Genomic DNA, 25869 nt, shown 5'->3' with positions numbered 1-25869 from the left:
CCTCAAAGACACTTTCTCGGCACCCCGTTCCCCAACCCCCAGCCCCTCCTCTGCACGCTGCACAAGACTCAGGACTCGCCCGCGCCCAGGAACTCACAGGCGTCCACCCCCTGGCTGGACCTTTTGTTCCGCCCGAGAGCTACCATTCGCTCTGAGCCGGTACGGAAACCAGCCAGCCTCTCCGCTTGCTGGCATCTTAAGCAGTTAGAACAAGAGCGCGGTGGGTGTGTGGTGACTACCACACTTTGGGCGTTTTTGTTAGACTGATGTATTATTCTTTATCACTCAGGCCTAAAAAGTTACCTCGAGAGTGATATTCGTGCTCCAGAAAAATAAAACCAAATGGAGAATAAGAAGGGTTACAACATCCTGATTTCTTTCTGCCCTCAAGAGCTACGATGTTATTCCGATTTATCTTGGATCCTGAGGTTTATGTGATGGCTCTGTTCTTCATTTTTAGAAATGTGCCGGAACGAACACAGATGTGTCATGCTCCCTCTTGTCTTCACACGCCTCTTGTAAAAAGAGCCCGCACGGAAACCCTGGGACCCCGGTTAGCGGGCGTGCCGGCCCCCAGCGGGAGTCACCTGTATCTTGCGGAAGATGAGCTTGTCCCACAGGCTGTTGTTTCTGACGATGCCGCTGCGCAGCTCCGCTTCCTTCCTCTTGGAGGCGAAGTCCAACAGCCAGCGCTTCACCGTGGTGTTCGCCTGCCCGAAGATCTGCCGGGCGGGGACGCGGAAGGGAAGGGTCCCCGGTTACTAAGACGGCGGGCGTCAGGCGGAGGGGCGATAACAAGGGCTGGAAAAGACGTGGGGACGCGGGAGCCCCTGCCCTGCTGGTGGAAACGTCACGTGGCCCGGCCTTAGAACACACTCGGGGTTACCATGTGCAGCAGCTCCGCCCCCAGGCACCTCCCCGAGAGACATGAAAACACGTGTCCACACGGGAAACCTGGCAGCATGTTCGTAACAGCCCAACAGTGGGGACGGCTCAAGTGCCCACTGATGGACGAATGGATAAGTAAAAGGTGTTACACCGATACCATGGAATATTGTCTGGCTGTTAAATGGAATGTAGTACACCTGGCTGGTGCAGCTCAGTGGACTGAGCACGGGGCTGTGAGCCAGTGTCACCGGTTTGATTCCCAGTCAGGGCGCATGGCTGGGTTGCTGGCCAGGTCCCTGGTGAGCGGTGTGCGAGAGACGACCACACATTGATGCTTCTCTCCCTCTCTTTCTCTGTCCCTTCCCCTCTCTCTAAAAATAATAAATAAATAAAATCTTTAAAAAAAGGAATGAAGTACAGCTACTCCTACAACATGGAAGAACCTTGAAAACATGTTAAGTGAAAGAAGCTAGTCACAAAAGAACATATACTGCATAACTCCATTCATGGCCAAGTCTGGGACAGGCAAATCTATAGATTCAAAAAGTAGGTGGCTGTTGCTTAGTGGTGAAGGCGGGGGGCAGCATGGGGATGACAGCTGAAGGGAAGGTCAAGGGGTTCCTCCTGAGGTGACAAACGCGTTCCAGAACGGACTGTGTAGATGGTTGTAGCATTCTGAGAATGTACCGGAAACCTCTGCATCGTACACTTTAGTGGGTGCCTGGTACAGCATGTGAATTATAGTACAATAGAGCAGTTCTTGTAGGTTTTTTCTAAAAGAACCATGAAAAGTGAGTAGGTTCTCATGGATGACAGAAGGCATGCCCCCAGTGAAAGAGCACTGAGTGCCCCGTCCAGGCTCACTGGGGGGAGACTCACACCACACCGGCCCTGGCCCTGGCCCTGGCCCTGGCCGCACGGTCCCCGCTGGGAGGGCGCCTCAGGGCAGGGGCCTGCGCAGTCCCTGCTACAAGGAAGGCACCTCTCGCAAGGTGGCTAAGTGAGTAACATTTCACACGTGTGTGGAGCTTTCCAATTTATAAAACCATCTCATAGTCATTCTTCTCGTGTGATGCAAGGAGCAGCTTCATGCGACACTCAACAGGGGGAGGAGGCAGAAGTCCCTTGTACAGATGGGAAAACAGAGGCTCAAAGAGTTAGCTGTAAAAAGAAGACGTTCCTGGCTGGTGTGGCTCAGTGGATTCAGCACCAGCCTGCAAACTGAAAGGTTGTCGGTTCGATTCCCAGGCAGGGCACATGCCTGGGTTGGGGGCCAGGTCCCCAGGTAGGGCATGCGAGAGGCAACCAATCAATATTTCTCTCACACGTCAATGTTTCTCTTCCTCTCTGTCTCCCTCCCTTCTGCTCTCTCTAAAAATAAGTAAAACATTTTAAGGAAAAAGAAAGAAAACCACCTCCACCTTACACCTGCATTGTCCCTTTGGGTTAAGTGCCTGTGTGTTTTCTCTCACAGCCCTTAACAGCAACCCTGTGAGCGACTGTATGCCGTTCCGCAGCACCGTGGACTGCGGCTCTGCGAGATGGGGAGGGCAGTCCGGGGCACACAGATGGCCCCTCCTGCACCTCATGCACACCCAGCTGGGACTTGAGGCCCGGCACCCTGCCCCTGCGTGGTGCTGGGGACTTACTCGGTCAAACATCCGGTTCAGCAGTCTTGGGACCACAGGGAAGATCGTGGGCTGGAGCGTCTTGAGGTCATCCATGAGCAGCCTGATATCTCCTTGGAAAAATCCTATCTTAGCTCCGTGGCACAGCATCACGCACTGGAGAGGCAAACACACACGGCCGGCATTTCAGCACTGGGGCGGGGTCACACAGCACAGAGACGAACAGGGCTTCCCTGTTGGCATGTCAGAGCCGTTTCTGGAGATCTTAAAGTTCCTAAACGTCGGCAGCTTAAAAAAAAACTGCTCTCACATTCTTCGGTCACTGTACCCTAGCCATCAGCCAGGGTGTGTGTTGGTTCTGGTGAGGATCACAGAGGTTCTGCTATTTTTGCTTCATGATAAATAATCTGTTGGCTGAATGACATGGTATTATATAATCCAAATATCTTTAGTCTTCCAGAAACGTTAGGTCTAATTTATTCTCAAAACAAAAACTTAGCTACTTACCCACAGTCCTAGCTTATCAAAGTCTCATTTTCTTTTCACTGGAATCTAGCTAAGCATTTCTAAAAAGCCACAGAATATGTGACACCAACGGCATCTCATACCAGCGTGGCTTGTCTCTCAGCTGTCATCTATCGCCTGACTTTTCTCCATTGGAGGCAAACCATACTGGCAAGCCCCGTGCGCCTGGCAAACAATTGGCCTCTTCTAACTTTCAAAAAGGAAGATTCAGCCCTGGCAGGGTGACACAGCTGGTGGGTGCGTCAGCCCTTACGCTCAAAGGTTGTGGGTTCGATCCCCAGATGGGCACAGACAGGAGGCAACTGACTGATGCTTCTCTCTCACATGAATGTTCCTTTCTCTCTCTTTCCCTTCCTCTTGCTCTAAAAATCAATAAACATATCCTCGAGTAAGGATTAAAAATAAACCACCAAAAAGCCCTGGCTGGCGTAGCTCAGTGGATTGAGCGCGGGCTGTGAACCAAAGTGTCACAGGTTCGATTCCCAGTCAGGCCACATGCCTGGGTTGCAGGCCACGGCCCCCAGCAACCGCACACTGATGTTTCTCTCTCTCTTTTTCCCTCCCTTCCCTCTCTAAAAATAAATAAAGAAAACCTTAAAAGAATGTTAAAAAAATAAACAAACAAAAAAGATTCAAAAGACGATGCAACGAAAGTGCACACGGCCTCAGGCCGGAAAGCGGAAACCACCGGAAAGGCGCACCAGGGTTCGCTGTTTAAAAATGAAAGCTCAGGAGGCTTTTCTCGCTGTGGCCAGCTGCCAGGCACACTTCCGAAACTACCACCAGGTACACGGGATCCATCAGCACCTCATTCGACATTGCCTGGTGAGCTCGCAAGCTCCCCTGAGGTGCGGAGGAAGCAGAAGGAACAGAGAGAAGATGGGACCTAATGATCCCCGGTCCTTAAGGGGTGAGGAAGTCCTACAGGGCAGTGGCAGCCAATCAGAGGGTGCACCCTCCGTTCCTTAATCACCTCTCTGTTGCCAGTGCCTAGCGCAGGGCATGGCATGTGGGTGGTGCTCAGTAAACATTTCTAGATGAATGAATGGTACTCGTTTTCCCTGTAAGTATACGATCCAAATTGTCCAAGAGGGGAAAAAAGTGGTTCTCGGCAAGTTTTCAGACGAGGCACACCGCTGGGTACAGGGAGCCCGGGCCAAGGTCAGCTCAAGACCATCCCGCCTTTCTAAGGTCATTTGGGATTTCGGTGAGAGCATTTGTCTTCAGCCAATGTGGGCATCGATGAGCAAAGACACTGAAAAAGAGAGGCTCCTCTTGGAGCAGAAGACTCACTGGGCTCTATCGGACGGCATTCCTAAGGTTTCTACCTTCACGGCTCATCTTCCTGAATCACGTCCACGGGCAGATCACTCGAAAGCCCGAGCTTCTAATTTTAACATGAATGATAGTTCGAGTGTCCAGACCCAGAAGACGAGTGACACTCTGGCAAATAGTGAGCCCCATTTCTGAACCGGGGCTCGGTGGGCACTGAGGACGGGGTGCCGGTGTGCACGTCAGACTTACCAGCATGAGCTGTTCAAACATGTGTGCAAGTGGTAAGAAGGAAATGTGTGTGTCACTGGCATTCACGACAATCGTTTTCTGTAAAACACAACAACTTAGAACACAAACAGGCAGGTGAGAGACACACCGTGCAATGTCTTACCTCGACAACTGTTTCAAACATATGGGCAAGAGGCAAGAAAGAGATCAGCACATCGTCTGGGGAGGGGTTGACAATGTTCTGCAAGCGAAGACACCGGCAAGGCAGAGAAGGTGTTAGGATCCCAGTAGCTTTCCGCTTTGTTTTAGAGCACACGATACCTGAACGCCGGGGGCAGACGGCCTGGGCTCGTGACCCGCCCTTATTCCTCACCGAGGAGTGAAATGCAAAGCAATGCTTTACGTACTCGAATAGGGCGGAGGTCGTTTTGAACGATGAAGTGTGTGCACTTGGCACGTTAGTCAAAAATAAGGAAAACTTTGCCCAGATTGGGATGTTCAAGTTCCGTGTGCTCTAATCATTTAGCATTTCAAAATGACAGTCCCCCACCACCCAGCAAGCTCAGTTCCACCGAGAGGGCAAAAACATGAGACCCCATTCCAGCATGAGACAGCATGTCAGGTGGTAAGGGAGAGGAGATGAGAAGCACTGGATTTCCAAGCTCCTTTCATCCACCGTGTAAGTGCATCTGGAGGATTTCAGCTGGGCCAACATCTTTGCCATAAAGGCCTCCTGTGCCCGTGAAAAACAGCCCGCTTTGTCTGGCGCACACTCTGATCTGGCACCAGGGGACCTGCTTTCCTGGAAGACACTGGCTGCAGTAGGTCTCTATCTGGGCGCAGTCTGGACATCGGGTTTGCATTTCATGGCTCTGGATGGGCTTTACTTATGGCCAAGCACGGTGAGGGTCTGCATGTTATTAACAGGAAGAGTTCTGGCCAAAATGGGGGGGCTGCCAACAGCAGCTGCTTCACACCAACCAGGAGATGAAGGCACTGCCAGTTGTTGCCTGGGGGTGCATCCCTCCTGAACCCTGCCCCCCCTCCCCAAAGCCGGGCAGTCCTTCACGATAATGTGATCATCGGCGAGAGCCCCCGGCCTGAGCAAACGCAGGAACCCCAGAAGCACCGGATGTAGCCCGAACACACCATGATCCGGGGTTAATTGCATGCAAGTATGACCTGCATTCCAACTAGTACGTCTCGTCTCTGTGGCAAGTGTCATAGAATGCGAGATCAGACTTGATAATATCTACGGTTTTCAATGTTCTGACTTAGCATAACAAATAATATGCACTGGCATGATTAGAAATTTTACAAAGTTGCGAATGCGTCTGGTAATATAATGTTTTAAACAAAGTTCTAGAATCGTTTGCCTCAATGAGCTACTGATGCATTTTTAGTTGTCTTTGAAAGCCAATTGGAAAATTAAAATTTTCCTTTGGTGAGGTACTAACTGTTGGCTTGCATTTGGCAAGGATATGCCCAGAGAGGTACTGGGACTCAGAGAGTGGGAGTGGGAGTGGGAGTGGGAGAGGGAGTGGGAGTGAGACAGCCCGTTTGCAGCCCCCAGACAGGCCCGCTCTCCAAGCTCAGGAAGCACAGGCTCCCACCACAGACAGAACCCGCCCAGAGACAGAGGTAGCCAATCACACGACACGTGCGAAGGCTCTGGGAGAAGGCATTATGCTGTTCAGTGCTAGCTCCCTACAAAGCAAGTTTGAAACATACCCTCGGTGTCGGGGACTGCATCGTGTCACCCCCGCCCTTCCAAATCCACATGCGGAAGCTCTAATGCAGCATGGCTACATTTGGAGACAGGCCTTCTGGGAGGTAACTGAGGTTAAGTGAGGTCATGAGGGTGGGGCCCTGATCCAAAACCACTGGTGTCCTTGCAAGAAGAGGGGGTGCAGGAAACCTCCCTCCTGCTCCTCATGCACGGGAGGAGAGGCCCGGCAGGGCACGGCGAGAAGGGGGCCGTCCCTGAGCCAGGGAGAGAGCCCTCACCGGAAACTGAGTTTGTGGGCACCCTGACCATGGGCTTCTAGCCGCCAGAGCTCTGAGAAAATCACGTCTGTCGTTTAAGCCACTCAGTCTGTGCTCTTTGGCCACGGCAGCCCAGGCAGACTAGGACACCTGGGTAAGCAACTGAGGTCCCAGGCTTTTGGTCCTTCTCATGAAATGGAAGTCAAACCTACCGTAATAAATAATAATTCAAAAACCCTCAGCAGCATTTAGCATTTCCTTGTCAACGTAAAGAAATTGTTTTTCCCACGCAGGAAGAGTAGGGAAAAGCGCAAGAGGGTCAGTTCTTGTCTGTCCTCTCCTGCTGGAAGTTGTAATACAGTCTAGCTGCTGATGCTCCGGACGATCAGAGCTGGGGGGGGCTAAAGAGAGGGGGCTGGAGAGTGGGCCCGCAGTGGAAGTCAGGGGGGTGAGGGGCACGAAGGGTCAGGCCGTCCCTACAACTCAGGTAGCCCACGCGAGGCGTGGGGGCACTGCCTTTACCACGTTCGTTCTCGAGGCCTAGTGCCGACCGACCAACACGCGTGAAGAAAGAGGGCGCCGTCCCCACCGTTTACCTCTGTCATTTTCACAAAAGCCGAAGAGTCGCTCACTATGTTCCGGTGGGTGAGCATGGCTCCTTTGGGGTTGCCTGAGGGACACAGCGAGCAGAGCGGAGTCAGAGCACAGCAGCGCCGTCCCCGTCCCCGGGGGACAGGCAGGCAGGAGGCCCCGGGCCCTGGACGCCGGAGGGGCCCCACAGGCCTGCCGCGGTCGACACGCCCAGGAAGCCGAGTGCTGGGTGCCACTAAGTTCCTGAGTGATCTGCCATCCTCTCAGGGCAACCTAGTGTCTTCGACACTCTTTATTAACTCGGGCACGCTTCAGAGGGTGTGTGGCAATAAGAGAAGCAAACCAGGAGTTTTCTTGTATTTCTGTGAATCACTGATACAGTTTGCCTTGGGAAGATGAATTAAGTGTCGCCCCCAATAAACGTTTGTGGAAATGTGTGGCACGCTCAGGCTCTCGGCGTGTCTTACGGAGGGACAAGAAGACAATGCCTGGACCACTTGTGTCTCTTCCGCCTGCAGTTCGTCTACGCTTCAAGGAAGTCATCCCAAAACGGGGGCGGGAGGAAGCGCCTCCGGATGCCACTCAGAAGCAACCTGGTGGCGAAACTCACCTGTAGTCCCGCTTGTGAAACAGATCACTGCAAGATCTTCGGGCGCCGGAGGCTGCAGCACGTTAGAAAAAGGAAGAAGCAGGTGGAGGAAGTCAGAATAGAAGACCCAGACAGACTTCCACTCGTCTCCGAGACGACTACACATGCAGGCGGGGGAGGGTCTGACACAGCGCCTTACCTTGGGCTTCCTTCTGTTGGCTCTTCCCAGGTCCTGAATTAGAAGAGAGAGAAAAAAAATCTTAAATGGGAACATTTTCTAAATGGAAAGAATAAGGTCACACCGAGACACGTCGAGCTGATTCTACTGTGGGATTTGCTGACAGCCGGCTCGAGGACAGAATGTGTTTCCAATCCAATAAGCTCGGGCAACGTAAATGGACCGGGGCCAAAAACCCGGCCCGCTGCCCTGAGCAGCACTTTGTCAGCTATCTCTCCGCTTACACAGACCACAGAACTGGTACGAGGACTGGCCTTTGAAACAGGATTTACTCAAAAGACAGGAACCAAAGTCTCTTACGATGCATTTTTTGTCCCCACCCCCACTTCCTAGTCTGGCCTTTCACAAAATCCAGCTCTTAAAGGACCCCCGAGGCCCAGCACGTCCCCAGGTCGGAGCAGAGCCGGACACGGGATCGCCCGGCTCGGTGTAGCTGACGTCTTCCATCCAGAGAGAAAAAGCAGCCTGTGCAAGATTTCACGCCGGCCACGCTGTCCTCACGTGGAGCAGAGGACGGGCTGGGAACCTCCAGCACAAAACAGGCTGGGAGGAGGCTCCAAGGCCACTCCTGACGGGACGTGAAGGGGAAGAAGCACAGTGGGGCCGTTCTGCGGGCACAGCAGTGCCCAACATGACAGCTCGCTACCAAGAGCTCACGCGACGCCATTCAGTTTACTGCAGGAGGCAGCCTCTGTGGCAACTGGAATCTATTCATTCTTAAAGTGAGCTATTTATATTCTTTTCCTATTAAAATTGAACAGCTCAAGGGAGCACATGGAGTGCGCATGCCTAGAATTAAGTAAAAATTAGATGGGTGTGCTCAAGGCTCAGTGAGTCTCTGTCCAGCACAGAATTTTAAACAGTCTTTAATCTTAATTACATTTTAAGTTTATACACAACCAGATCCCTGATTAAAAAACAGGAATACGAATGTCCAAATTAAAGCCAACTAAGAGCTAAAGCAAGGAGAATTCCACCAGTTTTTTTTTTCAAAATAAGCCTTATCAGATCTAAATTCCCACTCATCTCTTCAAAATTCTTACATAACCTCTTGAGATTTTTCAATTCTTCAAAAATTGATAATAGTCCTGACTGGCGTAGCTCAGTGGATTGAGCACGGGCTGCGAACCAAAGTGTCGCAGGTTCGATTCCCAGTCAGGGTACATGCCTGGGTTGCAGGTCACGACCCCCAGCAACTGCACATTGATGTTTCTCTCCCTCTCTCTCTCTCTCTCTCTCTCTCTGTCTCTCTATCTCCCTTCCTTCCCTCTCTAAAAATAAATAAAATCTTAAACAATATATGTATTTTAAAAAGTGGATAATAAATAAAACAATAGTGACATGCAATTTACCTTTGCATCTATGGGGAACAACGTTCACCCAGCTAGCGCCCTGTTGGCCGTGGCAGTTTCACTGCCTGAAGCCTGCCTCCTGTCATCCTTTGGAAAGACTGGGGCGACCGTAACGAGCTGCCATCTTTAGGTTTCAGACGCCAAGGAGAGAAGAACCGTAATCAGAGGAAACTGAGTCCTAGTTCACGATCAGCAGGCTGCAGCACAGGAGGGCCATAAAATCTGCAGCCCCCTGGGACGTGTCAATGGAAGACGGACTGACGGGTGAAGAGGGGGGTGCGGTGGGGGGCTAATGTGTGATCGAGCAAATGCATTCAAGTGTCAGTCGCAGACGCTGGGTGGGTGCGTGGCGGTCTACTGAACTATTCTTTCAACTCGTTTTCCTGTTTTAAATTTTTTATAATAAAGTATTAGGGAAAATGCAAAACTTCCAAATACTAATGTTTACTTTTGTGGTCCCATATAGATATATAGAAATATAAAGTTGATCACAAGATCAACCATAATGCCAATTTTAAATAAGTTTGTGTGGTGACAGATGACCACAATTTAAGCTATAATAATGTTCAATCACTACACTGTATGCCTGAATCTAGTAAAATACGATATTGTATACTGACTATGCTTAAACTCAAAAAAGATAAGGCAAGTTAACATTAAAACCAACAGAGATGTGAGGTATCAACTAGAAATATACTTAACAATTTTTACAATAAACACAAGCTTTTACAAGGCCAAAAAATTCACTTCTTAAAACCTTAATCTTTTGCTTACAAATTTTTTAAAAACAAAATACGAATCATATTACACAGGTAAATATAAAGCAATGTCTTTTATAAACAAAGATTTTAATATAAAGTTTATATTATAATCTTCATTCATTCATCTAAATGTTTTAATCTTAAAATTACTCCTTTATCATATTGTAGTCAAATAAGACAGAAAAAGTCCTGTGTGTTTGTGTTGGGGAGTGGTTGGGGAGAAGGAGTAAAGATGGGGGAAGAAGCGATTATATTACTGTCAGAGGGGATTAAAGTAAAAAAACAGAAACTAAAAACCCAGTTTAGCAATACAGCACACCTACCAGCTCTTGCGGACTCATGCTCCGTGCTTCCATGTCTACGGGTGTGTGCACGTGTGTGAGAGCGTGTACATGTGTGGATGTGCCTATGTGAGAGTGTGCATGTGTGTGAGAGCATGTGTGTGAAAGTGTGTACATGTGTGCGCCTGTATGAGAAAGCATGTGTGTGACAGTATGTGCCTGTGGGGGGAACATGTGTGTGAAATATGTACCTGTGAGTGTGAGCCTGTGTGAGAGAGCATGTGTATGAAAGTGTGTACGTGTGTATGCCTGTATGAGAGCATGTGTGTGAAAGTGTGTGCAAGTGTGTATGTGAGGCAGAAGGCTCTGTTACAACTTCTAAGTTCCCCAGAAAAGGCTTTATAAATCCTCCTTTATAGCCTCGAATTCGTTATAGAAAATGAGTTTTGAACTCCTATTTGTCACTGTCCCAGGAAAACGCAGGACGTTTTCAGAAAGAACTGCTGAGCTCCGGAGCCTGTTCCTCCTGCGGCCTGTGCGCCCGAGACCCTCCTCCCGCAGCTGCTCGGGACTGAGCTCTAACCCAAGGCCAATGCGCAAATCAGCTTCTTCCAGGAGCTGATGTCAAACAACCAGTTCAAAGGGGAGCCACGCTCGTTACCTTTCAAGGTGAGCTGAACGTGAATCCGGAGAGGTTTAATATGGAAACAAACCAAATCAAACATCTCCACGAGAAATCTACCAGGCCTCCACAGAAGCAATTTGGGGGGATGGAAATAAGGAGGCCTAAGTCCATACCTGGCTGCACTGTAGAGACCAATCAGTGAGTGAAGAAACACCAACTTAACTTAGATCTCCCCCTGAATCTGGAGGTCACACGCCCGGCTTGTCGGGGCTCCAGAACAAGTAGGTGAGCACTGCACCTCGCTTTAGGAAAGGGCTTTCTGCAGGGTGCGCGGCACTAACTGGGTGCGTGTGGAGTTCCCCCCTGTGCGAGACAGCAGTGCCCGCTCCAGATCTTTTACGGGCTTTACGGGTGGAGAGGCAGCCAGCCAGCCAGCCAGCCAGCCTCTCGCGGAGGCCATTCAGCTACAGCGGCGGCCGCACCGCGGGAGCCCGGCGGCAGCACTCACCTCCATGGCCTTCATGCTGATGATCTCCACCCCGCACTTCTTGCCCCGCTCCACCAGGCTGCTGCCATAGGAGTCCATGACAACTATGATCTTAAGGCCTGGGGTTAACTTATTTTCTATGCCTTCTAGCAACAGGTTGGCCTTCTCTGGCTTGTCAACAAACACCACAGACAGTTCAGCTGGAAAAAAAGAGCCACAATGAGCGGTACGCTCAGGAATATCAAAAGCTTGACTGTATAATTTTTTCATTTTAAGGTTATTTTAAGTACTATGTTTTTAAAATATAGGAAGGTAGATGGACATTTGAATACAAACTCCCTATCGAACCCAGTACCGGCACACGCGCATCACTGAATCCGACCGGCAGCGGGGCCGGTGTCCACGCAAAGACCACACACGTACCTTTGTTGACTATGTAGGTGATGGCTTCGGTTCCGAGGGTGTCATAGAGAGGCACGATCACCATCGAGTACGCAAAGCATCCCTGCTCAATGATCACCCACTAGACGGACGGTAAGGGTGGGGAGAGAAAGCCAAACGTCAGCGCGGAACCAGGCCACGGAGACCAGCGCTCTGGATTTGAGGCGGGAACACCAGGCATCGCTGCCTCCCTGCCTGAACAAACATCAACCACTATACGCCAGGCGCCGGGAGGGATTCACAATGAGGACAGAATACTAGCCCCCTCCTTGAGAGGAAAGGGCCATCTTTGTGGGGGGTAGCTGAGCTGCCTCCTGTGAGAGCAGCACAGTTTGGATGGGTGAGAGAAAGGCAAGGAGACCCCCAGAGTGGGGACTGCGGAATTAGAAGCAGGGAGGAGGTCGGCGAGCAACTGGCTGGCCTGGAGGTCCCCGCAGGGAGTGGAGAAACGGAGGCCGGCAGTGGGCGGGGGCAAGCCCTGGGCTCTGGGGGAGGCTGACCCTGGTCCCCGGGCAGTGCACAGCCACGGGGGGGTTTCTCGGCAAAATGGCGGCCGTGGGTCTGAGGAAGACCCACCTGGCTGCAGTGCGCACGAGGGCCTGGGGTGGGGGAAGCGGGCACACTGCCTAACAGGAACTGGTTAGGTGCCATCTCCCCAGAAAAGGCATGATGGAAAGTGACGTAGGAGCTGGTCGCCTGGCCTCCAAACCCAGCAGCCACATGGAAACGCACCCGCCTACAAGGCAAATGTGGCAGGACCCTCAGGGCCCCCATCCTGTCCGGCACGGTCGGGGGCAGGGTGGCCGCACGAAGGGCGTGCACGCTCACTTGGCCCGCAGCTGTTTTCTCTCCTCTTTTCCCTCTTAGGCCCAACTTCTAGCCACCAGCAGGGAGGTACGACCCAAGCCCCTCGGCAGGCACAGCGGCACAGGTGGTCCTCTCTTCCCGCCCCTCCCCCTGCGACTCCCAGTTCTCCCATGTTCCAGTGCGTCCTTCCCCAGCACGAACATGCTGCTTGATGAGAACATCCCTTCGGTTTCCATCAACTCTCCACTTGGCTGCCACCTCTAGAAAGTCCTCCTTGACTGAGCTCCCCTACTCCCCCCCGTCCTCTGTCCACACTCGGCATGTTACAGAGAAAGCAGCAGCTTCGGGGGCTGCCTCTGCTTACGCTGTACCTCCCGGGGAAGATCCAAGTCACTGCTGTGCTTTGGTGCCTCGCCAGCGCCTGGCATATAGTAGGTGCTCGATAAACCCGTGCTGCACTGACTCATGAATGTAGGGAGAAAACCACCTCTTAAAGGGATGTGTGTCCTAGTTGTGGAGTCATTATAGCGTTTCCCTAAAACGAAAATGCTAGGTGTGTTTATTTGAATAGGTTTCTCTTCAAATGAAAGAAATTAAGTTCCATGAGCCTAGAAGTGACCCAGCTGTGGGAAATAATGTTTTCCCCTTAGCGGGACATAAAATACTAAGAAATCGTCCTAATTTATAAAATAGGGAGTAGCACGTGGACTGAGCCGACACACCTTCTGGACACAAGTGGGTCTAAGAATCAATTCCGTTTCCTCGAGCCAGGTGCTTGGACTCTCCCAGGCCAGCTGTGCTGTCCATTTGTTCGCCAACACCCGGGGCAATGCCTCGGGGAGAGTATGTAAACGTGCATCACACCAGGGCGCAGAGAGGCACCACGCCCCGACCCCAGGCTGAACGACAGCCTGCGAGGCCAAATGAAGGCCGGGCCGAGGGGAGGCACTGTCTTGGTTGTCCACGGTATTTAAACCTCTGCAACCTGAGCAGAGGGAAAAACTAAGCCTTGCAGAAAGAAAATATGAGTTTGTGGCTGAAAAAACTGTATCCCAGTTTCTTTGTAACTCATGAACACTATTTTTCTAATGACAGGAGACTTCTTTGTTAGTTACCTGTTGCAAAGATTTTGTCTGGGAACCTGGTTTAACAAAACCAAATCAACCCTTTTTAAGAAGTGATGGCTCTTCCGCCCAGAGGCGACGCAGGCCCCGGCTTGGGCTTTCACACGGGCGGCTTTCTAGGGTGTGACCCAAAGCCGCGTTCTGGGCAGAAATCAGACCGCAGATCTGGTGTCGGGCGGGGGAAGGCGTGAACCCCGGAGGACTCTTCTGAGGACCCTCAAAGCCACTCGCGGTCGGAGGAGGGCGTTACCTCGGGTCTGTTCTGAGAGAAGATGCCGATGAACTGGTCGGGGGCGGCCTTGAAGCCCTTCTGGATCAGCGCCGAGCCCACGCACTCTGACAGGTCCTCCACCTACGGAGAGGGGAACCCGGAGGGCGTCAGGCCCGACTCACGGCCAAAACTAAGGGTGTGGCAGCCAGAGAAGAGCGCGCCCAGAGAGTGGGGAGGGGGGAAGGGGGGGAGGGGCGAACCGGAATCCTTCAGCCACACTTTTCTGAACCACCTGAGGCTTTCTTCACCAGAACCCACGCCCGAGAGGATTGACCGCGGGCCCTGCTGCAAGGCATGGCTCAGCCCAGGGGTGACCACGTGCCGGGGTTTCTCACCCCATTCTGCTTCGCACTTTGGTTTCTCAAAATCTCATAAAGGCATAAGACAAATCCTGGGACTCGGAAAAGACATTTTTTTTTGTATTTTTTAAAGACCAGCAAAGCAGGCAAAACTTGTCATTTGGTATGAACACAGAAACAGCACAATTTGGGGAGATCTTAAAAAAAAGAGAAACAAGTCTTATATCGGGCTGTCCACTTCCATTCTTGAGAACTTATTCTTAGGAAATAGTTCAATCTTAAAAGGAGGTTTAAAAAATGTGTAAAAAGGTATATAGAGCAAAATTACCTAAAGTCACAAACCTCTAGGGGACAAGAGACCAAAGGCTGGGTGGCTCACTGCATGGTGGCAGATCTCTGGGAAAATGCCACACGGCCAGAAAACATTACAGTCATGAAAACCATACCAAACTTAGACTATTTGTAACAATTTAAGTGAAAAATAAATACAGAAATGCATAATAAAATTAGACAGGAATATATACTTGACTCCATGTTCTCCCCATTGCTACCCCAAATTAACCAAAAAAAAAAAAAAGCTTTTTAAATCTTAACATTTGGAATTCTTTTCTTCATTCTCAGTTGGTGGATTCTCAAGAGCACTTTGGATTCACGCCCACACACCCATGGAAGATGAAGCAACGCCTCTTTGTGCCGGAACCTGGTTGGTTCTGGCACATGGGGCCACCGTGGCTCTGCCCATGGAGTGAGCGCTGGCCCTGGAGAGTGACAGGGAGCGGCACCGGCAGGCTCATCGCTGCCTCACCCTGCGGCTGTTTCACCACCGTCACTGGCGGCACCCGGGGGACAGGCACCTGTGGCACCCCGCAGTGCTTGCAGAGCTCAGTGGGATGACACTCGAGCGTCTGTGCCCCTGGGAAGAGGCTCCGCACCTTTCTTCAAAAGGGGGTGCCGGCCCCCAGCCCGGCGGAATCATGGGGGTAATTGTGAAAAAAGTGACATAAACACACAAACCCAAAGCTGGCTCCAGGCTGAGCCAGTTCTCACGTCCACCACCCTCACTCAAACGCACACGGATGCACACCTGCAGGGACCCCGTGACTGTCAATCCTCCAGCCGACAGAGAGCGGGAGGAACGTGGGGACGCACTGCCGCAGGAGACGCACCTGAGCTGCTGGGAACCCTAAGACCCCCATGCCATGCCATGGGTGCGGGGCGCACACACACACACACACACACACACTCACTCAGCCCGTATCTGTGCCACATGCAGAAATGAGGGGTTTGGAAACCACTATTCGAACACCGTAACTGGGATTTGTTATGGCAAAATAAAAACAGTGAAACCCACCCCGTCACCTGAACTACAGCTTGTCACTCCCGCAAGCAAGGCGAGCCACAGGCCTTGCCTCTGGGCCCTCTCTCAAGAGCGACCCCAGCGAAGCCTCCTGCGCCTGGCTGACCCCCCACAGAGGGAAGGGAAGACGAGGTGCATGTCGACCTAGGGAGGACGACATGGAGCTGGACTCCCGAGCCGGCTCCGTGGCCCCTCGTGACGACTCCATCACACACACACCCTGGAACACACCGGCTCCCGACCCCATGTCCACACAAAGCATGGAAGGAGGAAGTTCCCTGAGCTCCCTGCACCCCGGGGTGACCCGCCCAGAGCCTGGCCATTTCCTGGACAGCTGCGCGGAGACAAAGGAGGTGGAGCTGCACCCCCAGCTGCACCCCCAGCTACGCTGCTGCTCCGCAGGCACCACTCAGACTGAGGAGCGGCACAGGCACATGGAGTTGTTGTACTGGGGGGCTGGGGCGGGGGGGGGTGCAGAATAAAAGCAAACAGCAACGCCTTCCTGCTCTGCTACCCGCCACTCACAAACCACTATTTCAACAGCTGTGGCTGCGGACGAGCTGGGACTGCAGAGTGACAGGAGTCAGACACCAGATCCCAGCTTCCCTGGTGTCGTCTCTGGACCGCTCTGAGCACCCGTGCTGCTGTCGATGGCTGCCTGGGGTTCAATGTCACACAGTCCCCAGCTGGTTGACCCACCGAAGAGCCCTAGGCCAGATGGCTCGGGCCACACCGCTGGTCCTGGTCCGCACTAACTAGCTGTGACCGTGGGCATGCCCCATGCCTTCCTGGGACCTGTTTTCCTCATCTGTAAAACGAGAGGGTCGCCCTATGCTGGGCTTCTCGATTTTCCTCAATCTCTCCCTCCAGAGAGGAGTACCTATCCCTCCATGGGGCTGGGAAGAGAGCCGCCTGCATCAGGCGCATTTCTAGAATTTCATCCTCAAAATTATACTCCGCTCCACCGTGCATCCACATTAGTTCCAAAACAGGGTGCTTCGGGCCACCAGCCGAGTCACGTCTCTGGGTTCCCCAGGCTTTGTGTCGCACCGTATGCATCCTCAGGCTCAGGGCGCGCCAGGCACACCCACCCGCACGGACCCTCCGGCCCCAGCACTCTGGGGCTGTGAGAGCTGACAAACCAAAACACTACAGCGAGGCGTCCACAGAGCCGGAAAACTCACCTGCTTGTACGAGAGCCATTCGTAGGGCTGGTCTGGTTTGCGAGAGCCTAAGCAAGGGCCGTTGTCTGAAACAGGGAGAAACGGAGAGTGGGCATGACACGCGTGCACATCTCGGTTCGCACCCCACCTCCTCTGCGCGGCGTGGGTGCCCCAGGCTTCAGATCGGAGGTGACGCCCCCTGGGCTTTAGTTCCGCTTTCTGCTTGGTTATTTATTTCTATTTTGTTTCTTAAATGGGGCAGCAGAGGGGGAACACGGGAGGAGGCAGATGCGAAGGTGAGGAACCATCGGAGCCTGCTGTGGTTCCAGCTCGGGTACCCGACACGCAGAGAGAAAACCCGCATTCACTCCCCGCACCGAAGGCTGGCACAGGGATAAATACAACCGTTTACACTTGGGATCGTGCGGATTCCTTTCTACAAATCAACCCCAAGAGACCCTTGTGCGCGGTTTTCGGCTGTTGAAGGGAACATCTATGTGCACCTGGAACAAAGCGGCCACATGCGGACGGTCACAGCTGCCCACCAGCAGGAACGTTCCCTGACCAGAAACACGGGCTCCCCCCGCAGCGCTGGGTCCCTCGGGGCCTCCCTGCCCCTCCCCCCGGGGGGGGGCATCTGCAGCCGGACGGTCTGCCGCACCCCGGCTGACGGAGGCACGCCCACGTCCGTGTGGAGACCATAGCACTCCTGGCTTCGTTCTCGGACCAAGTGCAGCTGAGGGGCTCAGGTGCAGGCTGGGGGCCTGCGGAAGGGGGCGGACGGGCAGAGCGCGGCCCCACCTGGGGCCCTGGCAGGCCTGGGCCCGAGACAGAGTCACCCCGTCCAGGGATGGGGGTGCGAATGCGGGCTGCCGAGCCAGCGGTGAGGCCCTGGGCGGCCAGGCCCGCCCCCGCACACCCTCTCCCCGATGCTCGGGCAGTGTGACGGAGCCCAAGAGAGCTCCGTGGGGCCTTGTTCTTGGAGCCTCATCACCTCACAGGGACGGCAGGCAAGACCAGGCTGCCAGGGTCACGGCCTGGGGGTGCGACGGACAGCACGGTGACCACCGTCACCCAGCGTGTGCCGCACACTCGAAACTGCAGAGGGGGCAGTTCTGAGAAGTCCTCATTGCAAGGAAACAAGACCTGCAGCTGTGCGTGGCAACGCCTGTCAGCCAGACTCCTTGCGGCAGTGGCCACCCTGCAGTGTGCCTGAAACTAACGTAACGCCGGATGTCATTTTTATCTCGAAAGCCAAAACCGAACAAAAACAAAACCCAGGGCAGATACGACAAAAGACATCGGCCGTCTGAAATAACATGACTCTATTTCTCAAGAGAAGGAGCTGGCGACCTGTAGCCAGAGGCCACGGCAGGCCCGCCGCCTGCGTCTGTAAACACGGTTTGTTTGGGAGGCGGCCTCGCCCCCTCACGGACACGTTATCTAAGACCACAGCTGCGGCGTGCGCCAGAGCCCGAAAGGCCGACGACAGTCACTGCCTGGCCCTTTACAGAAAAGGTTTGCGCACTCTAGCTCTAGAACTAGAGTGCAGTTAGCCCCAGGCTCAGCCGGGGAACCATGAATACACACTCCACCCAGGCCCTGCTGACGACCTTCCGGAGACAGCTGGGCAGGAGGGGCCTGGGCCCAGTGTCCCCCTGGAGCTCCCACAGGGACACCGCGGTGCAGCCAGGACGCCAGCACACGGGGAGACCAGCCTCCCCGGCGGCTTCCCAGGCCCACTTTAAAGTGGGAAAGGTTTAAAAACTCCAGGCCGGCCTCTCCCACATTCAACAAGCCCGAACTACCTCATCTAGGTGCTGGCTTCTGCGCTCCCATGAAAGTGTAATCTTATGGTAGCCTAGGAAAACGAAAGCTTAGCTAAAAAGTTCCTCTGGGGGAAAAAAGAACAAAATAACCCGCAAAGCAGCTCCCTTCAATCAGGATCGATGAAAATAACTGAACCTATTTTCCTTTATCTTCTCTGAAACACTCACGTAAGTCCTTCATTCTCCAAGCAGATAAAGTGGCCCCCACAGTTACGAGACTTGTCTCAACACCAGGGGACACTCAGAGGCGCACTGTTGAGTCGCCGTACTCCTGGGTGAGTCCCATCCTGTGCTGACAGTGGAAGACAGAAACGCACGCACATTTATAGACGTTCACACTTGGTGGTGAAGAACACACACACGCACACACACGCATGTAGACGTTTCACGGGCCCTTCGCTGGGCTGGTCCACCTGGTGTTTATGCTCACAGACAAACGTGGGCCCTGACACTAACCCTGTAGAAACTCAGAAACTCAACAATCTACAGGCGGGTTGCTTTCCCTTTACCGAGGGGCTTCATGAATCTCCCACGGGGTCCTGGGGCAGGCGTGCCGGGGCAGGCGTGCTGAACCGGGACGCCGGCTTTGCCGGGACCAGACAAGTGGTGAAAGTGGCAAGCACCACTTGAGCACACATCACACGCGACATACTGTGGGGGACAGGGAGCAACAGCAGTCCAGGGCCCGTGGGGAGATTCCAGTCTAGTGGCAAAAATAAAGCTAACCGCCAAAAGATTTAAGTAACAAAGCACAGACCCCAAGAGGGAGTCCGGGGGGAAGAGAGGAAGAGGGAGCACGCAGAAATAGGGAGACTAGAACAGAGAGAGAGGTGGGGAGACCAGAGGGGATCCTCCCTTTCGCTGAGGGTCATGAATGAAGCGCCTACTGTGTGGCAGTGGGCTGTGCCGGCGCTGAGAGAAGAGATGGCGGCCCTGTTCAAGCAGCAGCCGCTGAGGGACAGAAGCCCAGGCAACCGCTTCTGTCTGCCGGAGGGGCTCTTACAGAACCAGGCTCGGATGCGGGCGGTGAGGGGGACACCCCGCTTAAAGGAAGGGGACGAGACCTGACGGACCAGGAAGGTCTCATGGACAAGGCGAAAGGCAACCTGAGTGTTACAGGGTCAGGAGAACCATATCAAGCCCCCTGCGCTGGGGGAGGAGAGAGGGGGCGTCATGACCTTGGGGGAGGGGGAAGGGCACAGAGGTGTGGGGTCACGGTCGCAGGAGCAGAGGTGGTCGTGGCTCCGCAGGACGTCCTGTGTGGCTGGGGATGGGAAGACAGAGGGGCTGGGAAGGAAGGTGGGTGCTGGGGGCCGCGGGTCTCTGCTGCCACCGTCAGGGATTAAGCGAAGTCCCGTTCCCAACGTGTCGCTTCGCTGACGGAACACGGTTTCCTTGGGGTGTCAGCGTGTATTTCTTAAAATATGAGCCTCCCGATCAATAAGTTTGAAAAGTACTGGACCCGGCCCAATCACGGAGGTCTCTTGACTGCGGCAAAGGTCTGCCCACATGCGCGAGTGTGTGTGAGACTCTCCGTGACACACACGACGTGACGGACACACATTTGACTGTGGAACCCACTCTGTCGCCGCAGCCCACGTCTAGAGGGGCCAGGGGCTCCGGGTCTCACTCTGCAGAAGCTACGGGAGGAGACAGGGAGGCTTGAGTGATACTAAGTAGGCGGAAGACGTAAGCAGGGGCCGCTCATACGCAGTGATTTCCATCCAGGAGGGCCACTCCTTCTGGACGGAAGCCACTGAGCGTCAGCCACAGGGACCGCGCACGATGCTCACTTGACACGTGTATGCCCCTCTGGAAGCCCTCGTACAAGGTTCTGACGTCGTCATAGAAACACGCCAAGGGCTCGTCGCTGTCGAGCAGCGGGGACCTGCGAGCACCATTGCTGCCCTGCGGAAAGAGACAGGCAGAGGAGCCATTAGGGGGAAGCGCTGACCGTGCAAAGCCCGCCGTGCCCGCCCCTGACCCCCCCGCCCAGGTCATGGGGCGGCCGCCCAGTGAGTGTTTGCAGAAGGAGCCGAAGGGCAGGGTGTGTCGCCGAGGACCGGTTTTGTGTCGGCTCGTGGAAACACACACCATTCAGTTTCACTTCCTTAACCCCATCTATGTTCTTCAGTCTAGTTTACTAGAGTTGGCCAGGTTCCTTTTGAGATTATTTGCACTGTTTTCTCTTTGCCAATGGCACTATGACGCGTTAGGGACTTCGGTTCCTCACAGAGCGTCTCACAGTCACGATCAGGACGTGGGGCGAGCAGACCGTCTGTGCCCGTGAGACGTCTGTGCCCGTGAGACGGGCAGCACCTGCAGGCATGCAGACCTGGCAGGGCGGCGCGCCCTTCTCTCCGCTGTCTGCACCTGCTGGCCGGGGGCACACCTGCTCTGTCCCAGGGCTCCTGACCAGACGGCCGGCCGCGGGAGGGGTAGCTGTTCTCACCCTGAGAGCTGCTGCACCCTCGGGGGCTGCAGACGCACGGCAAGGCGCCCAGGGGCCCACGGGAACGCCAGGCATTCTTTAGAGACCGAGGAACAGAAGTTCAGCTACTACGGTGCCAGAGCCTACAATTCCTGTGGGGTTTGTTGTTTCCGTTCTGTTTTGTTTTTTAATTTCAGAGAAGGGGCTTCACATTTGCAACGGTCAGGAACCACTTTCTTGGGGAAATTAGACTCTGACAAAAGACGTCTGGTACCACGAGGAAAGACCATTCGGAAGTCGGGGAGGTGGTTTCTGGCTTGAGGTCTGAAGAGAGGGGGCAGGAAAGCCTCCTGGAGGAGGAGGCAAAGGGCTGGGTGTCCCAGAGCTGCCGGGCTGTGCGGCAGGGCTGGCGGGGACCGGGGCTGCCGCGGGGGAGGAGCCCCGGGGAGACCCTTCCTGTGGTGAATACCGCCGGCGTGTTCGGCTGGATTCCTTTCCTTCTTGATTGTAATTAGAGTTCCTCACTCCTCCTCCCACCTGCTCTCGCTCCTCCCCTCCGAGTTCTCATTTATACAGTGAGCGTTTTTTAATGACACAGAAGTGTATCAAAGAAAACCACGACCAGCCCCTGCCACCAGCTTGGCGAGGCCCTTCCAGGCCGTTTTCTATGCGGATACATGTACATACATCTTCCAGGATCCACTAGGCGCTGCCTATGTGTGTTCAACTCTTGATCTGAAACTGCTAATGATTTTCTGGAGCAAATATCACCCAATAATATATTTTAGTCTTCACACAGTCTTCTCTATCTTGGCAGAAACTTTCTAATACCTGTAGCTATAATATAATGATTCAAATATAATCATTAAATACCCCGTGCTGCTTTAGAAAACAAAGAAGTTATTCTTTGTGTACGTAAAGATGGAAATAGAATCCTGCATCATTGGTACTGAATCTCCGAGTCTATTTTCTCTTCTGCAAAACGAGGATGCCATGTGTCCCCGTCTGGGGTTATTTTTAGTTAAATGAACTCCCCTGTAAAGTATGAATATGTAGAATATTACTGAGACACCCTCTGAGGTGCCCTAACTGCAATCCCAGCCCTTCTTAGCCAGTATCTGTACTACAAAAACTACTCAGGTTAAAATTCAGAAGCAATTGTGCAACTTCATAGTAAGACTCAGAAACCTCTTCATGCCAGGAAGCCACCCAGAGACCCACGGGTAAGCAGGAAGGGAAAGGGGCGGAGGGTAAAGGGCGGAGAATGGGAAGAAGGAAAAGGCTAAGAAAAGTAAGAGGTGTGCCTGTGAAGGGGAGCCAGCGGCCCCTCTGCCTGGGGGCGCGGGCAGCCTGGCGGTCCACAGGGGCTCCCCCTGATCCTCTGCTCGGCACCTTCTCTGCAAAAGCAATGCTGCCCTCCCCAAGGCCCCTGCTGAGCCACGCCCTCAGCTGTCACCTGGGAAGATGGGACTCAGGGGATGAGACCCAGAGCTCGCTCTGAAGGAGCCGAACGTGGCCAGAAGCGGAGCGCAGGGAGGAAGTTGGAGTGAGCAAATGTATGGGGCACGGATCGCCCCCCAGCCGAGCCCCTCACAGGAGGGTCGGGGCACACCTGGCCCTGCCGAGGAAGCCAACTCCTCAACCCCTCGCCAGACCCGCTGCGTCAGACCCTCTGCGGGTGTGACCCAGCAGAGTGTGCTCCAGCAAGAAGCCCACCTGGGGTGTGGGTGGTGTGCAGAGCAGGATGGCGGGGCAGAGGTGGGGGCACCGCCTCGCGGGACCCGGTCTAGGGCAGAGGCCAGCGGGAGTGGGGAGGACGTGGCACTGGACGCACAGAGCCCGGATGAAGCGGATTTGGCGAGTGACCGTGTGGAGGAGAGAAGAAGGGGAGAGCTGGAGCACCGAGAAGATGGCAGTCCCCCTTTACTGGAAACAGAGGGCTGGGGGTGGGGGTGGTTTGGGAAAAGAGATCAAGCTTAGCCCTGGACATATGGTGACCCTGTCCCTGTCTCTGGACATATGGACAGGAGGTCAACTTCCCAATGCCCATTTTGGGGATCACTGCTGTAGAGTACAATTTGATGACCAACTTTTGGTTAAGCAGTTCTTTGGCTAAGTTAATTCTCTGGTGGTGCATAACCCTCAGGACTCTGAGAAACATGGAGGTAAAACAGTCCAGTCAAAGTCAAAGGGGTCGGCTAAGTCCCAAACAAGGCTTCCCCTTGACAAAGTACCACGAGGACAAGGTATGCACTGCTGCTCTCATCAGCAGTCGGAATAGTTAGCAGAAGCACTCGGTTCGGTGCCGATTCAAGGCACGGGCGGAACAGGGCCAAAGGTCACACCATCACTTAGCCCCGAACTTCGAGAGACGGGGACGGACGGAACAGGTGGCGGAGGCTAAGCAGCAAGACGTGCGCTTTGAAACGTGTTGCTCTCCGAAGTGATCACGTTCCCGTGAAGAACCGTGTCTGATGTGCACGCACGTGGCCGTTCTGCCTGAGCGGAAACGCTGCATGTAAACACAGGGCGCTGGGACCCCGGGACCCCAGAACGCTGGGCCGGGCCACGCAGGGCCAGGGAGCGCGGCCGAGGGTGGGGAAGCCACCTGTAGCAACAGGGTCCCTAAGTGCCTGCGTGCGCTCCGAAAACCGAGCCACTTCGAAAGCCAGGGGTTTTATTCCTGGGTTACTCCAGCGCATGTGCTTATTTCTAGGACCACCTACTTAAATGGAAAAAAAAAAGCAAAAAACAAAAAAACTTTGCATTTGGTCTCCTTGTCTGACATAACCTGAGGATTGGGGATGGGGATGGGGGCGGCGTCAGTTTTGCCCAAGAAACAGGGTGAGCTAAGCACGTAAGTCCAATGAGTGTGCAGGAAATCAGGGAGTAAGACTGTGACTCAGGGAGGGTTATGGGTCTTTTGTTTCTTCTGCTGCGCACTTTTCAATGTGGTCATGCACTTTCCCAGTTAAAAAAAAAAAAGACGGCGAGCCAGAGCCCCTCCAGCGAAGGCAGCGGCCCCCGTCTGTTCTGCCACATCCGTGCCAGCTGAGGCTGCCCCTGCGGCGGGCCGCGGGGGCTGAACTAGGAAGTGAAAGTTCGAGTTCCTCGTGGGGACAGCACGGACGGGACCCCGGCTGACATCTGTGTGTCAGTGGCTCCCAGACTAGAACTCTTGCCAGCGCTGGACAAAAAGGAACCCTCGATGTGCGGGTCACGCGGGTCGTTTTGTGCCACTCCCATATGTACCTGCAAAAACAAACCACATCCTTGAAGGGTCCTGGGGGAGAGAAAGGCCCAAGCTCGCTCTGCCTAGGAGATGGACATCTACAGGCCAGAACAGCCACCTACCTCTCCATCCTATCCCCTTGTTTATTCCCGCTAAGGACAGGGATGGGGACGGGGCAGGAAGAAGAAGGGACACAAGGGACCGAGGGAGGAGGGGACAGGAGAGAGAGAAGCGAGGGAGGAGGAGGAGAACCCGGTGTTAAAGCGACTGGTGAGACTTGGCTGGTTTTAACTCTAAGCCCATCTCTAGGGAAACAATGCAGCAGGCGGGACCACAGTCGTGGGGGGTGAGAGAGACTCCGCCCCCCACCCCTTCCAATATCCTCCACGTGAAATGACCCCTCCCAGCACTTACATTCTGCCCGCACCTCGCCCCGCCCGGCAGACCATCCCCTGCTCCGTTCCACAAACAGTCCCCGAGCTCCGTTCCCCGCACGGAGCCCACAGAGAGGCTCCCCGCCCTCGACACCAGGCCTCTGACAGATCAAACAGGGCCTTCCAAGGCCAGCCCACCGCAGCCCTCGGGACCCCCTTTTCTGAATGACAGTGGACAGGAGACCGAAAAGAACACCTAGACCCCCCATCATGCTGAACTGTAAATGTCACAGGGTAGCAATGAGCACTCAGGTTCACTGCTTACGCTCACCATTTAACTAGCTCACTTCCCAAGACCCTTCGCACCCAACCGAGTTCAGGCAGGGCAGGACCATCGCAGTGGCAGTCCACGCCAGTGTCACCTGGGCGGCGCAGGGAAGAGGCAGGGTGAGTGTGTCCTCAGTGCCTGCTACAGGCCAGCCACCTCGCAGATGAGCAAACGGACCCAGAGGGAGGCTTCTTGCCTCTGTCCCACATCGGAAACGTGGGGGAGCCGAGCCTCTTACCCGGCTCCAGGGGCCGCCTGGTCGGCTGCGAGGTTTGTCTGTGCTCCACAGGCAGGTTCACACTTGCCAACAGCACACGGGTCACCCTCCTCTTTGGGGAGGTGGGTCCGGATTACTGGTGCCTGACTGGGGTTTTTGGCTCTTCAACACTTCCCCCCAATCCTCTGAGCACTTTTCCTTTGCTTTCTCCGGCTTCCAACTTCCTAAGCTCCGCTGCTCCGGTCTGAGGATTTGCTGAGGGGCGGGGAGGCTGGCAGCAAATCGCTGGTTCCACGCTGGTTCCACACTGCTGCACACAGCTGAACTCATCACCAGGGCCAGTCTGCCAGCCCCGGGAGGGAAAAGAGCACCCCGCCACCTCCGTGAGAGGGGAGAAAGTGCAGAGCCACAAGATCCGACCCAAACTCCCACAAACACACACTGTCCCAGCAAAGCAAGCCGGCCCGTGGCTCCTCCCCACACCTGACACTTAGAATACGGGAGGCCTCACGCTTCACCTCGGAGGTGAACCCCGTGGGGAA

The 25869-nt window shown here is 54.2% G+C and overlaps 1 protein-coding gene across 4 annotated transcripts in view; it reads right to left on the bottom strand.

The window, feature by feature from the left end:
• Positions 1-25869, bottom strand: part of ACSL1 (acyl-CoA synthetase long chain family member 1) — a 57916-nt gene that overhangs the window by 8591 nt on the left and 23456 nt on the right. The window contains exons 3-14 of one of the 4 annotated variants that reach the window (XM_036011762.1): positions 20539-20653; positions 16938-17002; positions 14077-14178; positions 11878-11977; positions 11476-11654; positions 7910-7942; positions 7732-7783; positions 7127-7200; positions 4708-4785; positions 4566-4643; positions 2538-2672; positions 588-722 (exon numbers count right to left, since the gene is read on the bottom strand). In XM_036011762.1, coding sequence (XP_035867655.1) covers positions 588-722; positions 2538-2672; positions 4566-4643; positions 4708-4785; positions 7127-7200; positions 7732-7783; positions 7910-7942; positions 11476-11654; positions 11878-11977; positions 14077-14178; positions 16938-17002; positions 20539-20653 — 1146 coding nt within the window. The remainder of the gene's footprint in view (positions 1-587; positions 723-2537; positions 2673-4565; positions 4644-4707; positions 4786-7126; positions 7201-7731; positions 7784-7909; positions 7943-11475; positions 11655-11877; positions 11978-14076; positions 14179-16937; positions 17003-20538; positions 20654-25869) is intronic. The other 3 variants (XM_028526468.2, XM_028526470.2, XM_036011763.1) reach the window with 3 other exon arrangements.

The sequence above is a fragment of the Phyllostomus discolor genome, chromosome 11 (assembly GCF_004126475.2).
Source record: "Phyllostomus discolor isolate MPI-MPIP mPhyDis1 chromosome 11, mPhyDis1.pri.v3, whole genome shotgun sequence".
Taxonomy (NCBI): Eukaryota; Metazoa; Chordata; class Mammalia; order Chiroptera; family Phyllostomidae; genus Phyllostomus; species Phyllostomus discolor.
This window is presented reverse-complemented; position numbering and strand designations above follow the sequence as displayed.